General features: G+C 36.0%; 1 protein-coding gene across 1 annotated transcript; it reads right to left on the bottom strand.

Moving 5' to 3' along the window:
- Positions 1-4,566: 4,566 nt before the first annotated feature.
- On the bottom strand, positions 4,567-5,393 carry LOC122081252 (F-box protein FBW2-like). The gene is made up of 2 exons (XM_042648319.1): positions 4,991-5,393; positions 4,567-4,913 (listed from the first exon to the last, which is right to left on the bottom strand). Exons 1-2 carry the CDS (start codon positions 5,329-5,331, stop codon positions 4,868-4,870), a joined length of 387 nt encoding a protein of 128 aa, XP_042504253.1. The 5' UTR covers positions 5,332-5,393; the 3' UTR covers positions 4,567-4,867.
- Positions 5,394-13,956: the final 8,563 nt, after the last annotated feature.

Below are 13,956 nucleotides of genomic sequence, written 5' to 3'. Positions count from 1 at the left end.
TCTTAAAGGTAGAAAGTGAAGATGGGAGAGTGAAACCCATGCCTTTTTGGTAGGCAATTTATATTTGTATCTGTTTAAGGTATTTGTATCTAGGGAGTAATTAGAATTAAATTCGAATAAAAATTATTATTTGATTCAAATATATAATCAATTATTATATAAAATAATAGTTAATTAATAATTTTGAGGTTTTTAAAGTTTCAATAGATTCAAGTGAATGAGGAAAAGAGCTAAGACAACTTAGAGAGATGGATTGAAAGCAAATTATATATGCTAGGGGAGGAAAGTCGAGTTACACAAATCAGGGATATAAATAGATAGTTGAAAATCCAAATTCAATTAGCATTTGTATTCATTTAGAGGCATCCATATGCAATAAAGAAATATTCAGATCCAATCATATTTGATCTATATTCGATTTATATTCAATCCGTTTACATCTCTACTTTCTAGGATACTTGCAATCCATTGTGAGAAGAACCAACCAACTATGCTACCAGTTGTTACCAAGTGGGGGATAAACAGAGAGAAAAAAAGATTTTTCATACGTTGAAAGAGAAAAAATCCAATACACCAAGCTCCAGTTATTGTAGGGTCTGAGATGGACAAATGTATAAAACCTTGCCCCCTGTTTCGCAATAAAGCTTCTTTCTAAGTTTTAGACATTGTGATGATTAGTGTATATTTGGGCAAGCATCTTTTACTTTTACTTTTGGAAGATCAAAAATCAACTTTTTTGGAGTTTATAATGGCAGGTTCAACAAAATTATTTTGTTTGAAATCTGTACCGCCCAGAACATGAGAAGCACCAAAAACTATATTTGCATGTCAGATATGCTATGTAACAGACCTAATTTTATCTAGTTTAGCTTCTTTTTTTTTGGTAAGAGTCAGCAAGTAAATTTTATTAATTAAGAGAAAGTATATATAATATAAAGAATGTAGTGTAACCTTGAACCTCTATTCCACCTTCGAAAGAAATCCAATAAAAAATATAAATAAATTGAGTTTTAGATTTGAAATACTATTCCACCTTCAGCATTGCCATTAGCAGAGTAGTAATTCAGTCTAAAACTAGCACTGTCATGAAAACCTATATCTCAGTCTCAGTTGAGTATCTCATGTTATATCATCCAAAATGAAAGAGGGTGAAGAATCCCATGTTGATGCTGTTTGTGTAAGAGCTACTTTCTTAGCTAACTTGTCTGCAATATTGTTAGCCTCCCTAAAGCAATGGGTTACTGACTTTGTAGAGGTATCGAAGAAAGCTTTATATCACCGCCATTGTTGCTGAAAAAACCATAAAATGGTGTTATGATGGATATAGGTCACCACTGACTGAGAATCACTTTCAATCCATATGTTCTTCCATCTCCTAGCCTTTGCCATCCGTACACCCATGAAGAAAGCCTCAAATTCAGCTAAAAAATTATTTGTAACTCCTAGGCCACCTGCAAAACTTATAATGTGATTCCCTTTATTGTCATGAAAGGTACCCCCTGCTCCTGACCGACCCGGATTTCCCAAAGAACATCCATCTATGTTCAATTTAGGAATCCTTACCTGGGAGGTTTCCAGGCTATCTCACAGGTTTTTTGTTGTCTCTTTGATGCTATCATGAGGTGTAATTGTTTAGATAAAATCAATTCCAAGACTGCATTCACTAGAATGGATATCATGATTGAAAATTTTGCTAGATCATACAATATTCTTTTGATGACCCTTTGGACAATACAGCTCCCATTATCATGTCTTCTCTGATTTCTTTCACTCCAAAGATGGAAATGAATGATGATTAATAGGGCTGACCAAGAAGGTTGCAACTGGACAGCATTGGCTTTCCTTTTCCACCACAAGAGAAGTTCCTCTATTGAAGGGAAACTCCTCTATTAAACCTGAAAATGGTACGAGATCTCTTTCCACACATTATTACTGAATTCACATTCAAGAAATAGATGGGTAAGAGATTCCTGACTTATCTGGCATAGGTCACATTTAGAGGCGATCGGAACACATCTTCTACGAACTTGAACATTAGTGGGGAGACGATTATGACACAATTGCCAGCCAAACAGGGAAAACCGTGGATGCATACTTTTCTACCAAACCTGGGATGCCCATCCTTGAAGATGGCGTGCAACCTTGACACCCTCCCAAGCAAACTTAACTAAGAACCTCCCTGATTTAGTAAGGGACCATACCCTATTATCTGGCTCTGATGTCGATGGGAGATCAATACTTTTTATATGCTCACATACGTCCTTTAGAGAATGATTTGAGACCTTAAGGAGAGACCATTGACCATTTTTTATCTAATTTAGCTTTGTTTCTTGTTTGAAAAAAAAAAAAAAAGCCTACCCCTAGAAGCTTACCTGAACACGCACTTATGGCTCGGGATTGGGGATGGACTGGTCATTGCCCAGCCAGACACATTTTAGAGTCAAATCGACCTAGTTTCGAATCTAAGGCTATGTTTGGTAGTCAAGAGAAGAAAAGAAAGAAAAAGAAAAAAGAATCAGTTAAACTCGATAGGTTTGTTAGAAGCCGACCCACATCCGTAGGTACAATTGGAACCAACCGGTTAAAAAAAAAAAAAAAAAGGGACCAATTGGTTAACATTTAGTCGGAATCAACCCTTTCCAATAGCTCCAAATTGAATAGACTGAACCAATATTTCAAAATTAAATAAGAGTGAATACATGAAAACTAAACCAATTTGGTTATGATTCTACCATTTAAATCTATTAGGTATGGGTTGGTTTGTGCATATTGTATATGTTTTTGGTAATCAAGCATGTTGTATTTTGAACCGAATTGATCATTGGCATTCTTAATATTTTAATAGTTCACAATAATAATAATAATAATAATAAAAGAAGAGACATAGACATGCCATCAGATATTAATAGTGAACAAGAGGTAACATCATACAAGAGAGGGGGATCATTTTAAAGGGTGAAGAATGATATAGAAACAACGGGCATCAGATCTAATCCGTTTCAGGTTTTTAAACCGTATGTAAACCCCACCTACTACTTCAAGACGACAAGTGGACAACCACTTATTCATATTTTTATTTTGAATTAGATATCTTTCCTTGGAAATCAATCAACACTGTGTGAATTGTATCTTTTCCTATCAACAGGCAAAGATGAAATTCTTATAATCAGAGATAACATGAAAAAACTAAAAACGTAGGTTTTCCGAAGGTCATAGCGAATGGGTATCAGTTAACCATGCCTCATCGACACTGTATAATAAAGGGAAGATAGACGGGGAGAGAGAGGGGTGACATGGATCCTCTTTTCCTTCACCAAATGATAAAGGATAATTTTATGCAAACTAAATATCTAACATTTGATAATATATATCAATATAATAATAATAATAAACTTATAAAATTCACTTACTTTCATGACAAGATATCAAGACCAATAATATATTCTCATCTTCTAAATTCAACAAAATACAGAGCACATTTAAGTTCTTGGGCAGCGATGCAACATGCTGTTCAAATTCCTTTTCTGATATTTTAGTGGCAGGTGTTCACTTCCTCTATCCATCCCACGCTCCCCTTGGAAGGAACCCCTTGGACGATTTAGCCAGTTGGACATCAATTCCTCAAACCATGAACCTAACAGCGCATAAATAATCATCCAAAAATATTCAAAATACCAAAAAAGTACGTATTCAAACCTAATAACATTGATTCAATTGGAGGTTGAGATGTTGTTGGTATAATAGGATTTTTTAGGATCGGGCTCCTCTATAGCACTATAGGGCATGTAGCACACATCCAACAATCAAGAACACTTAGACATGCAGACCAAGGCACTTAAGCACAGTCCTAGGCGTTCCTGATTGTAGGATGTGTGCCACAAGGCATGTAGCGCTACAGAGGATCTCAATCCGGTATTTTATCTAATTAAAAGCAAAGCTCAATCTGATTCAAGTTTTTAAAGCCATGAGTTAGCACCAGATCTATCTACTTAAGGGGGACAATTACTTGTGACATATGTATTTTCAAGTAAAGGGTGACTTTCCTAGGGTTTTTTTTTTGGGTAAGAGAAATTTATTGAAGGGAAAACACGGTAAAACCGAGGCATTTGAATTACAAAGATCGAGAGGCTAGGGAGTGAAATTTGGATTCTCTCCAATCCGAGGGTGCTGAAGAGAGACCAGTGAGGAGAAAGATGGATTATGATCCTCTCCAATTGTGGATGCGTGCCAACGCCCAACATGGCTGAAGAGGATCTGAATCCTAAAAAAACACACAAAACATAAGAGAGAAGAGATGTCCTAATCCGTGGCTTGCTCTCCGTAGACAAGACCTTTCTAGCTAGGGAGTTATCGACGATGTTTAGCTCTTTGGAATATAAGAGAAGTTACAAATATCAAAATAAAGAATCAGCTGATGAATATATGAGATGACAGAAAAACTTATCAATAATATGTGGATTGTATCTTTTCCTATTAACAGGCAAAGACGAAATTTTTTTATACTTATTTATTTTTAAGTAAATTTGTATACATATTTATTTCAATATCAGCCATTGGTAACATGGAAAAACTAAATATCTAACATTTAATATCCTTAAATTTTCAAAATTTTCATTAACATTCATAACAAACTAGATCAATAATATATTCACATGTTCTAATTTCAACAAAATTCCTCTCCGTGATTGATAGAACTCAACAACTACACTCGCTTTAATAAATAGTTTTTCGTTTACCAAAAAAAATTCATCAAAATTACATGGACCCTACATTTATTTGGTGCTGAATTCATCTTCAATAAGCCCTCACCAATCACAAAAAGATGAAATCTCCAGAGCCCACCTTTTAATGCAGTCGTATTCACTATTCAAATCTCAGAACTCAGGTCTTGATCTTTCTGTTGCCGATGTAACCTGAAGAACAGAGGAAAGACTATCCTTTATGAGGATTTACAAGAAAAAAAAAAAAGGGGATTTAAATAGGAACTTACTCATCTGAGAGAGACTCCAAAGACTGTAACTCAGAGCACCAATAAGGAATTTCAAGCCAGGCAATGGATCCCCTGCTTCTATGAACAAAGAGCTTTACAAAACCAGTAACAGATAATTTATGCTTTTCTATATGATAATTTTCCATGAATCTCACCATAAAGAGGTCAAAGGGAGCTGGGAAACGTAGATATCTCCAACATTGAGGATTAAGAGAAGCACTATACCATGATTTACAAACAAAGGGGACACCCAAGATGAGTGATTCCAACCCAATTCTCTGAAACACCAAAACCAAGCAGTCTGTGTTTAGATCTTCCCATGTTGGGTTGGATTCCTCCATTCCTCTCTCTCTCTCTTCTCTCTCTTCTCTCTCTCTGGAACCAGTTAAGAAGATTTGGCCTGGAGGAGTCTTCTTGTCTTGGTTATTTTTAGAAATATTATTTTTAAAAACACGAGAAAAGATTGGGGTTTTAATAAAATTTTATTGGTGCCAACTTCTTTACCATATTAAAAAAAAGGGTGAAGAGATAAAGACTGAGTCATTGCAAGCTAAGAAATTTTTTAGCTTTGAAAGAGACGTAAGTTTTATCTTAAAGGGAATTTTTTGGTCGGCTTCTGTCTAATCTCCCAAGACGTGACTGTGAGGGGAATCTCACAGGGGCCATTCGGTTTAACCTAACCGGTTGGATCGATCAAAACCGAACAATAGAAATTCATACCAGATCTTATTGGTATGGTTTCGGGCTGGGTTTTTATATAACTGATAGAAATCAACCCAACTGGACCGATCAAGGATTTAGTTATCGGTATTGGTATCGGTCTCGGATGACACCATACAATACCGATCTAGGATTAGCTGTATATAATGTACTATCTTTTTGTTGAGAAGTAGTGAAAATTAGGTTTTTTTTCGTGTGCGGGTTTCTGGGCGAGTTTTCTTGATGCAATTCGGGTACTCTTGAGAGAAATCTCCATTACAACTTCTTCAAAATAGTGAATCATCTCTTCTTCGCTGAAACATGTAGCATACCACATTTATTTGTGAAATTTGTTGAGTCTGTAGTTTTTAACAGATTTTGATTTATTTCATCCACAGAATTGATCAAATAATTTTGCATTTTTCACCCATGATACTACTTAGAAATGGCGCGTCTCTCAATGTTGCTTAGAAAAGCAAGAAGTTCTACCTATAATTCTATCCACCTATATCTTGGATGTTTTCGACTTACTATTTCTTCCCAACTACTCTCTTCAGAATAGACCCTTGATAACAATACATAGCCTGCATCATTTTCGGGAACCAACTCAAGCAAATGCTTGGCAGCCTGTTCTCCCCAACTCTCTATTCCCATGAATCCTACAATAACAACGCATAGTCTTCCATATAGCAGCCCAAGGAGCGAAGGGTATGAGTTCAATAACATGTTTAGCCTATTCAAGTATAATCCATTTTATGAAACTTAGCCTCTTCTCAAGTATAAGCCAATTTCATGAAAATGAATCAACTAGGCAACTGAAATTTGCTGGAGAAGGGTCCATGCCATGATCTGAGCTTAAAACAATAATATTCAGAATATTATCCCAACTTAATAGGGTCAGCTACATAGAGATTTCAAGTAAAGACGAGCGTAAGGATCCATATAAAAATATTGATAAATTGTAACTAATTATAATAAGTGCTGACTATTAACCTGATGATACCATGATTTGAACTTATTGAGGCAAATAACCTAAGACCTTCATGGAACAGAGGCCGAAGCCAACTAGATATTGTTGATGAGATCATGGTGCTGAGATATCATTTCCTTATGTTGATCAGGAATTAGTAATACTATCTGTTTATATTTTCACGGTAAAACTTATACCGTCACCATATATTATTTATAGAGATGGTAATATAAGGTCGTCGCTAAAAAACATTTACTATGACGATAAAAAGCTAACTGTCACCATTTTTTAGTTTAAGATCACAGTATAAATAAAACTGTCATCAAATATTATTTTCGGAGATGATAAGTATATCTATCACCATTTATAAATTTACAATGACGAAAAATTGCCATCACAGAATATTTGATTAAAATATTTAAGATGATAAAATACAAACGACCATCACCCAAAAACGAGGAAAACTAACAAAAAAAAAAAAGAGGAATTTTAGTTTTCGCGGCTTAATTCACTGTATTGCCTCACTCCCTCCACCTTTCCGCTATTCTCTTTCTCTCTCCAAATCTCCCTCTTGCTCTCAAACTCTTTCTCAGAAGTGATCGTGATTGTGATTAGTACAGTAACCTCCACTCTCTCTCTCTCTCTCTCTCTCTCTCTCTCTCTCTCTCTCTCTCTCTCTCTCTCTCTCTCTCTCTCTCCAGATCTCCCTCTTGCTTTCAAACTTTTTCTGTGAGAACCGTAACCTCCATTCCCCTCTCAAAATCTTTGTCCATCCTATTGCTTTCTCTCTCACGAATTACCCTAACCTTTTGGTATTCTTTTGAAAGGTTGCTTTACATCGGTGGTTTTTGTTAGAAGCGAGGGTACGGACAACCTAACTGCTGGTGAGTTTCTATCTCTTTTATGGGTGTGATCCTTTGATGGCGGAAATTATCTCAAAGGATATAACATTGTTTATATTGAAGGTTTAGAAATTAGTTGATCTCTCTCTCTCTCATTTTTTTCTTTCCAGAGGGCAAAACGGCTATTGTCGAGGAAGTTCTAGTTCTGGTCGAAGCCATCAAGGACGGATCGATGAAAGGGAAGGAATTCACAATCTTAACTCTTCTGCAACTCTGCATGTTCGGAACAGGGGTTTTCTTGTTAGGGAAGGTGGGAACCCTCTGTTGGTCGCTCTCTCATAGTCGAGAAGTGCCAGAGCGAAGCACAAGGTAAGAATTATAGTTTGGGGCTTGGAATACAAATCTGCCATTTTCTTACTCTCTATTAGGGTTCTAGCTACTGAAATCTATTAGAACTCCCTATGGGTTTGAATTTGAAACCCTATTAAGGAAACCACACAGAGAAACAAGAACACGAATCTAATAAAATTATAGAGGATCTAATTGTACCTTTCACTAAGTATGTTGAAGAAGATTGATATTGGTCACTCCCACATCGCTCTCTTGGCTTGGCTATGGATCTTCTATAGCCCCTTAAACCTCCTTGGTTCTCTCACTTTAGTGATAAAGTGGGGAAGAGTGAATAATGGCTGTAGGGACCAAAAACCTAGTATTTATAATACTGTCCTGCACTCAAAACCCTAAACCACAATGGGTTGAGCCAACATATCCCTAAGCTTGAGAGTGGACCGAACCGGTTCATGCAATGTGACTCTCACCCATTTAATCAACCCGAATAATTAATTTAGCCCATAAATCCAACAATCTCCCACTTGGGCTACATTAATTATAAGGATGTCTTTTAAATTGGTGTGGCCATAGAATCTTATTACATTAACCACTCTTATTGTGATTCAGTTGAAAAACCACTCACATCGAATAACAGTAGAAAATACACCTCAATATACGGCATACAACTTTCTGTTATTACAAACATAAGTAAGTTTCTTAACACGAATCTATGTGGGATACCATCATAGAAACATTGACATATCCTCAAATTACACTGTTGTCATTCTATGTAGGTCCTTAACTGTGATATTAACCTTCGCTGTGGTAAATCGCCGTTGATCTGTGGTTAATATCTAACTATGACCTTCCGCCTATAAACTGTGGTAAATATTGCCTATGAACTATGACCAATGATTAAAGTATCGGTGTCGGTCGACCAAAATTAAGATACGTATCGGAGGGTATCGTATCGTATCGGAGATACGCTAAGATACGCACATAAATGGATAGAAAACATTTTTTTATACACATTTGCATAAAAAAATAGTTAAAAAAAGTTATATATAACATGTATTATGCATAAACAGTAAATTGAGAGTATCGCACTAAGAATCCAAGGTTTGTAATTGTCCCATAAATGTAAAATTCTTGTTCCCAACCTTGATTTCCACTTTAGTTAGAGAGAAAAATGGTTGGCAGCAACTTTAGAACAAAAACACCTCAAAAAATTATGTTTTTCTAAAAAATTACCCATTTTGGCCATTTTATGACCGTATCGGTACGTATAGGTGTGTATCGGTCAATACATACCGATACGCACCGATACGTACCGATACATACCGATACATACCGAAACGTACATTTCACTTCAATTTTGAATTTTTCATAGAGTATCGGTACGTATCGGTGAGTATCGGTGCGTATCGATGGTGTATCGGTGTGTATCGGTGGATACGTATCGATACATAAGGGTTTTAAAATTTTCATGATACGTATCGGTATGTATCGTGCCGATGCCTACCGATACGGATACATATCGGCCAATACGACACGATACGCACCGATACTTAAAACCATGACTGTGACAAACACTGTCTTAAAATGTGGCAAACATTACCTTTTGAACTGTGGCAAAATATTGCCTATAACTAAGACAATTACTGCCTATAAAAACATTCTCAAATGAAATCATAAACCAAATATTTCAAGAAATAACTGTGCATAATGTAAATGCTAAAACTTAACCATAATTCATCAAACTGTGCCCCAAAACATACGGGCTAAGGTTCAAAACATAAACAAATACTAAACAAAACCAGAGCTCCCACTAATCAAGCATTTCAAATAACTGTATGTAAAGAAATCCTAACTACTTGATTGGACCAAATTTTACTTGCTCACAATTGCTGGTGATCATTCTACCTCACCCTTTCTTAGTATCATCCTGCTTATCAGCCCCAGAATTCTTCCTCTTCTCTAACCATTTCTTGAAAATAAAACAGTCATTCTTCACATGTCCTTTCTTATGGCACTAGAAACACTCTACGTTGTTGGTATTCTCTTCATCCTGAGCCTTTTGAGATGTGTCAAGTTCTTGAGAGCTATTAGTCCTGTCATATGGCTTAACGTTTCCTCTGTTGGAAAAAGTTTTGTTCCTTCTGCTTGGTCCACCAGAAGATCCCTTGTGGAAAGTTGCATGTGTACTCTCAAACCTAGTTTGTTTCAATTTTTCTTTCTCTTGAGTGCAAATGGAAATGAGCTCATTTAGGCTCCAATCGTCCTTCAGTGCAATGTAGGTAGATTGGATAACCTTATAATGACTAGGGAGGGTATTCAGTGCAATGTGTACAATATATTCTTCATCGATCTGTATTCCAAGATCCTTAAGTTTACCAGCATCAGTAGCTACACCCAAAATATATTCTCTAACACTCCCACATCCATCATACCTTGTATTCATTAGCCTGGTCATCAATGTGGTTTTCTCAGCTTTCTTGTTGTGTTGAAATCTGACTTTAATAGCATTCAGGAATTCTTTTGCAGTGTCTTTGATCTCTATGTTCCCACGTATAATTTCAGGAACTGCCTTTTTTAAAACCAGTATGCACTTTTTGTTTGCTTTAGTCCATTTCTTAAACTTGGTCCTTTCAGCACTTCTGCTCTAGTCTGTGAGAGGCTCAGGTTTAGGCTCCCTAAGTGCCAAGTCTAAGTCAAGAAGACCTAAATGCAATTCTAATTCCTCCACCCAGTTTTGATAGTTGTTACCAGTGAGCATTGGGATGGAAGATACATAACTTAAGGGAATGACCATCTTACTACAGCAGTAACAACAACACAATACATGCCAAATATCAAAATATAAATCATAATATAAAAGCATGTAATACCATCAATATATTTTAAATAAGAGTTACAACTAAAAATGTATCCCTATCCTTTGGGACAGGAATTAGCTGATGCTCTTATATTCTTTTTTTAACTGTGAAAACAACACTAACTTCGGAATTCAATCATTTTTGGGCAAAAGAACTCCAAATTCAATGTCCCTTTTTGAAATGTGGATAATTATCCTCAAACCTTGATGACATAACCTTTGGGAAAGTATCACATTTACTGTTGGGGAAGATACAATCAAACTGAATGTACCACTTTGGTGGATTTTACTCAGTTCTATCATATATTTCCCATTGGAGATGTATATCTTTATGTTCAAAAGATACATATAAATATGTTACTAGGACAACAATAACCATACAAGAGTCACAACCGCAACTACATTCCTATCATTTGGACTAAGAATGCACTGATCCTCTTGTAAATTCATATTTACTGTGAAAAGAAAAATAAATTTTGAAATCCCCTCACCTTTGGGCTTAGGAACCTCTAAGTTACTGTCATTTTCTTAACTTTGGTGACATCACCTTTGGGCAAATGTCACCTACATTGCTACCCTGTGGAAAATCATGGAATAATAAGATGTACCACTTTGGTGGATTCCACCTCATCCTTTTATGGTTTCCTAAAAAATTACTTTGCAACTAAGAATAAGCGGAAGCTCACACCATTTTCCATATTAACATATCTCAATTTAAAAACTTTTCTCAATTTCATGGTAACCAATAGCATATATATTTTTCAAAGCATTGATTTATGCCCTCTTGTTTCAATGATTGAAACTAAATACAACATAAAATTTCGAATAAACATGTCATATTAAAAATTAGATCATTAAATGTGGCCCGAAACAAGGAATCCAACGTAAAAAACAGATTTCAATTTGGCCTTAAAACGAACATTTAAATGAAATTTAAAGTAATAAAAACCCAAAAGGAACAAAAACCAAACAAGCCTTTTTTTTGTCAAAACAAATCAGCCGCCGCCTTCTTGCAACTGTTCTGTATTTTTTTTTTAATTAAATATTTGACAATGGCATACCAATGTGCACCCAATCTCATTTGGTTCAAATTGATTCGGTTCATTGAACCATAATAATTCATTGAAGCTTATGGACCAAGTCAGTGGGCTTTGGCCCATAACACTTTAAATAAGATGTTGGGCTTTAGTCTTACATTAAAACAGTCTAATACGAAAACGTCCATGGGTTCAGCCTATTATATTTTATATGTTTTAATTTAAATAATGATAGACCCAAGCTTGGATCTATCATCATCACAATGTTAACCTACCCCCTTTTCCTTTTCTAAAACTAAATTTCTGCTGCCCCTGCTACAGCTGCCGCTGTCGATCCTAATCGGCCACAGAAGAGGTTCTGTTCAAACTTCAACCACCCATAATGGCATGATCAGAGGGTGAGCGACTACAAAACCTTTCACTAAGGATTGTCCCAACTCGGAGAACACCATTCCGGTGACTAATGCAAAAATCCAAACGAATTAAAATCCATCACCATAAGCCGATTTCAACCCAAAATAACCATAAATTAAATTCCTAAGATTTTCATTTTTTTTTTTTAAAACCCAATATTACCATAATCAGTGGTTGAAACGATGGTGCCGATCATAGAGATGATCGGCATGGCTATAGATTTTCCCGGTGAATCTCCATGGTTTTTTTTTTTTTTGATAAGTCATTACATGTTTAAAACCCATCACTGAAATAGATCTCCATTATGAAACCTTACTTTCACACCCAAAATAATAATAATAGTAACTCGTTCTTATTAAATATTCACAAACATGATTCAAGTATATAAAATAAAACATGTATCGATTCTTGTTCTGTATGGTTGGCTTTGATACCACATGTTAGAACTCCATATGTGTTTGAATTTGAAACCCTATTGATGAAACCACACAGAGAAACAAAAACACGAATCTAATAAAATTATAGAGGATCTAATTGTACCTTTCACCAAGTATGTTGAAGAAGATTGATATTGGTCACTTCCACATCGCTCTCTTGGCTTGACTATGGATCTTCTACAACCCCTTAAACCTCCTTGGTTCTCTCACTTTAGTGGTAAAGTGGGGAAGAGTGAATAATGACTGTAGGGACCCAAAACCTAGTATTTATAATACTGTCCTGCACTCAAAACCCTAAACCACAATGAGTTGAGTCAGCATATCCCTAAACTTGAGAGTGGACCAAACCGGTTTATGCAATTTGACTCTCACCCATTTAATCAACCCGAATAATTAATTTAGCCCATAAATCCAACAAAATCATGGTAGCAAATAGAGATTGAAACTTGAAAGGCTTACAGGTTATATGCCTAATTTGATTTCCTCCATCTCTCCCGAACTACACAATGGACATACCCCATGAGTTGGTGATTGTTTTTGTATCACATCTGCAATTGTTACAGAGTGGTAGAGAATTAGAGATGAGATTATGTTCTTGCAGCCAATTTAAATAATTCTTGCCTGTGTAGCTCACAGAATCCTTGTTTTCTTCCTCTTCTAATTCACTGGTGAGTTGATCCTAACTTTGAGTTTGGTTGTGCGACTCCACAGGCTGAAACATTACTTGGGTATTTGAGAGGACCGAGGCAAGAGACATCCTCTTCTAATCCTGTGGGGAGGTAATGAAATTTCAGCAGTGGGTACTTGTGTTCTTAACTGTGTACATAGCTGAGTGTTCTGATAATGGTTTTGTTTGTACAGTCTGTAAACCATGGACTGAGTCGTGGGGTTATCTATACTAAAGATTTTGATCATGCATGTCTTGGTGGTTTCAAAATGGATTAGGTTGTGATCCTGGGTTTTGTTTTGTTTTGTTTGGGAGAGCCAAATTTGTACTAAAACACACAAAAGAGTTTTGATTGAGGCCTTTCAATAGTATCTGGTACGGAAGTAGTGAGTGTGAGATAGAACGGGAAGAAGGGGGCTTGAGTTATATTTCTGACAGACTGTTGAGTGTGTTGGGGCGGTGTGATATAATCATGTAAATGGTCCAATGAAACCTTAACTACATTTATAAATGTGTTGGGTGACTGTCTTTCTGTTGATCTATCCTTTCTCGTTGACCAGATGATTGGATCCTCATCCTATCCATAACATTAACATTGAAGGGCACCTCTCTCTCTGTTTTTTGCATCTTTGTTTCATGTGTGCACCATCATGTGATTTGTTTGGGTTATGGCTTTATCTATGATCTCTACATTG

The sequence above is a fragment of the Macadamia integrifolia genome, chromosome 1, assembly GCF_013358625.1.
Source record: "Macadamia integrifolia cultivar HAES 741 chromosome 1, SCU_Mint_v3, whole genome shotgun sequence".
Lineage (NCBI taxonomy): Eukaryota > Viridiplantae > Streptophyta > Magnoliopsida > Proteales > Proteaceae > Macadamia > Macadamia integrifolia.
Note: the sequence above shows the minus strand (reverse complement) of the source record. Positions and strands in the feature narration are given on the sequence as shown.

Excerpts from the sequence above, each read along its gene's own strand:
- LOC122081252 (XM_042648319.1), bottom strand. The coding sequence starts at position 5,331 with ATGGAGGAATCCAACCCAACATGGGAAGATCTAAACACAGACTGCTTG. Across the intron at positions 4,914-4,990 it reads TTGGAGTCTCTCTCAGATGA|GTTACATCGGCAACAGAAAG; the intron begins GTAAGTTCCTAT and ends TCTGTTCTTCAG.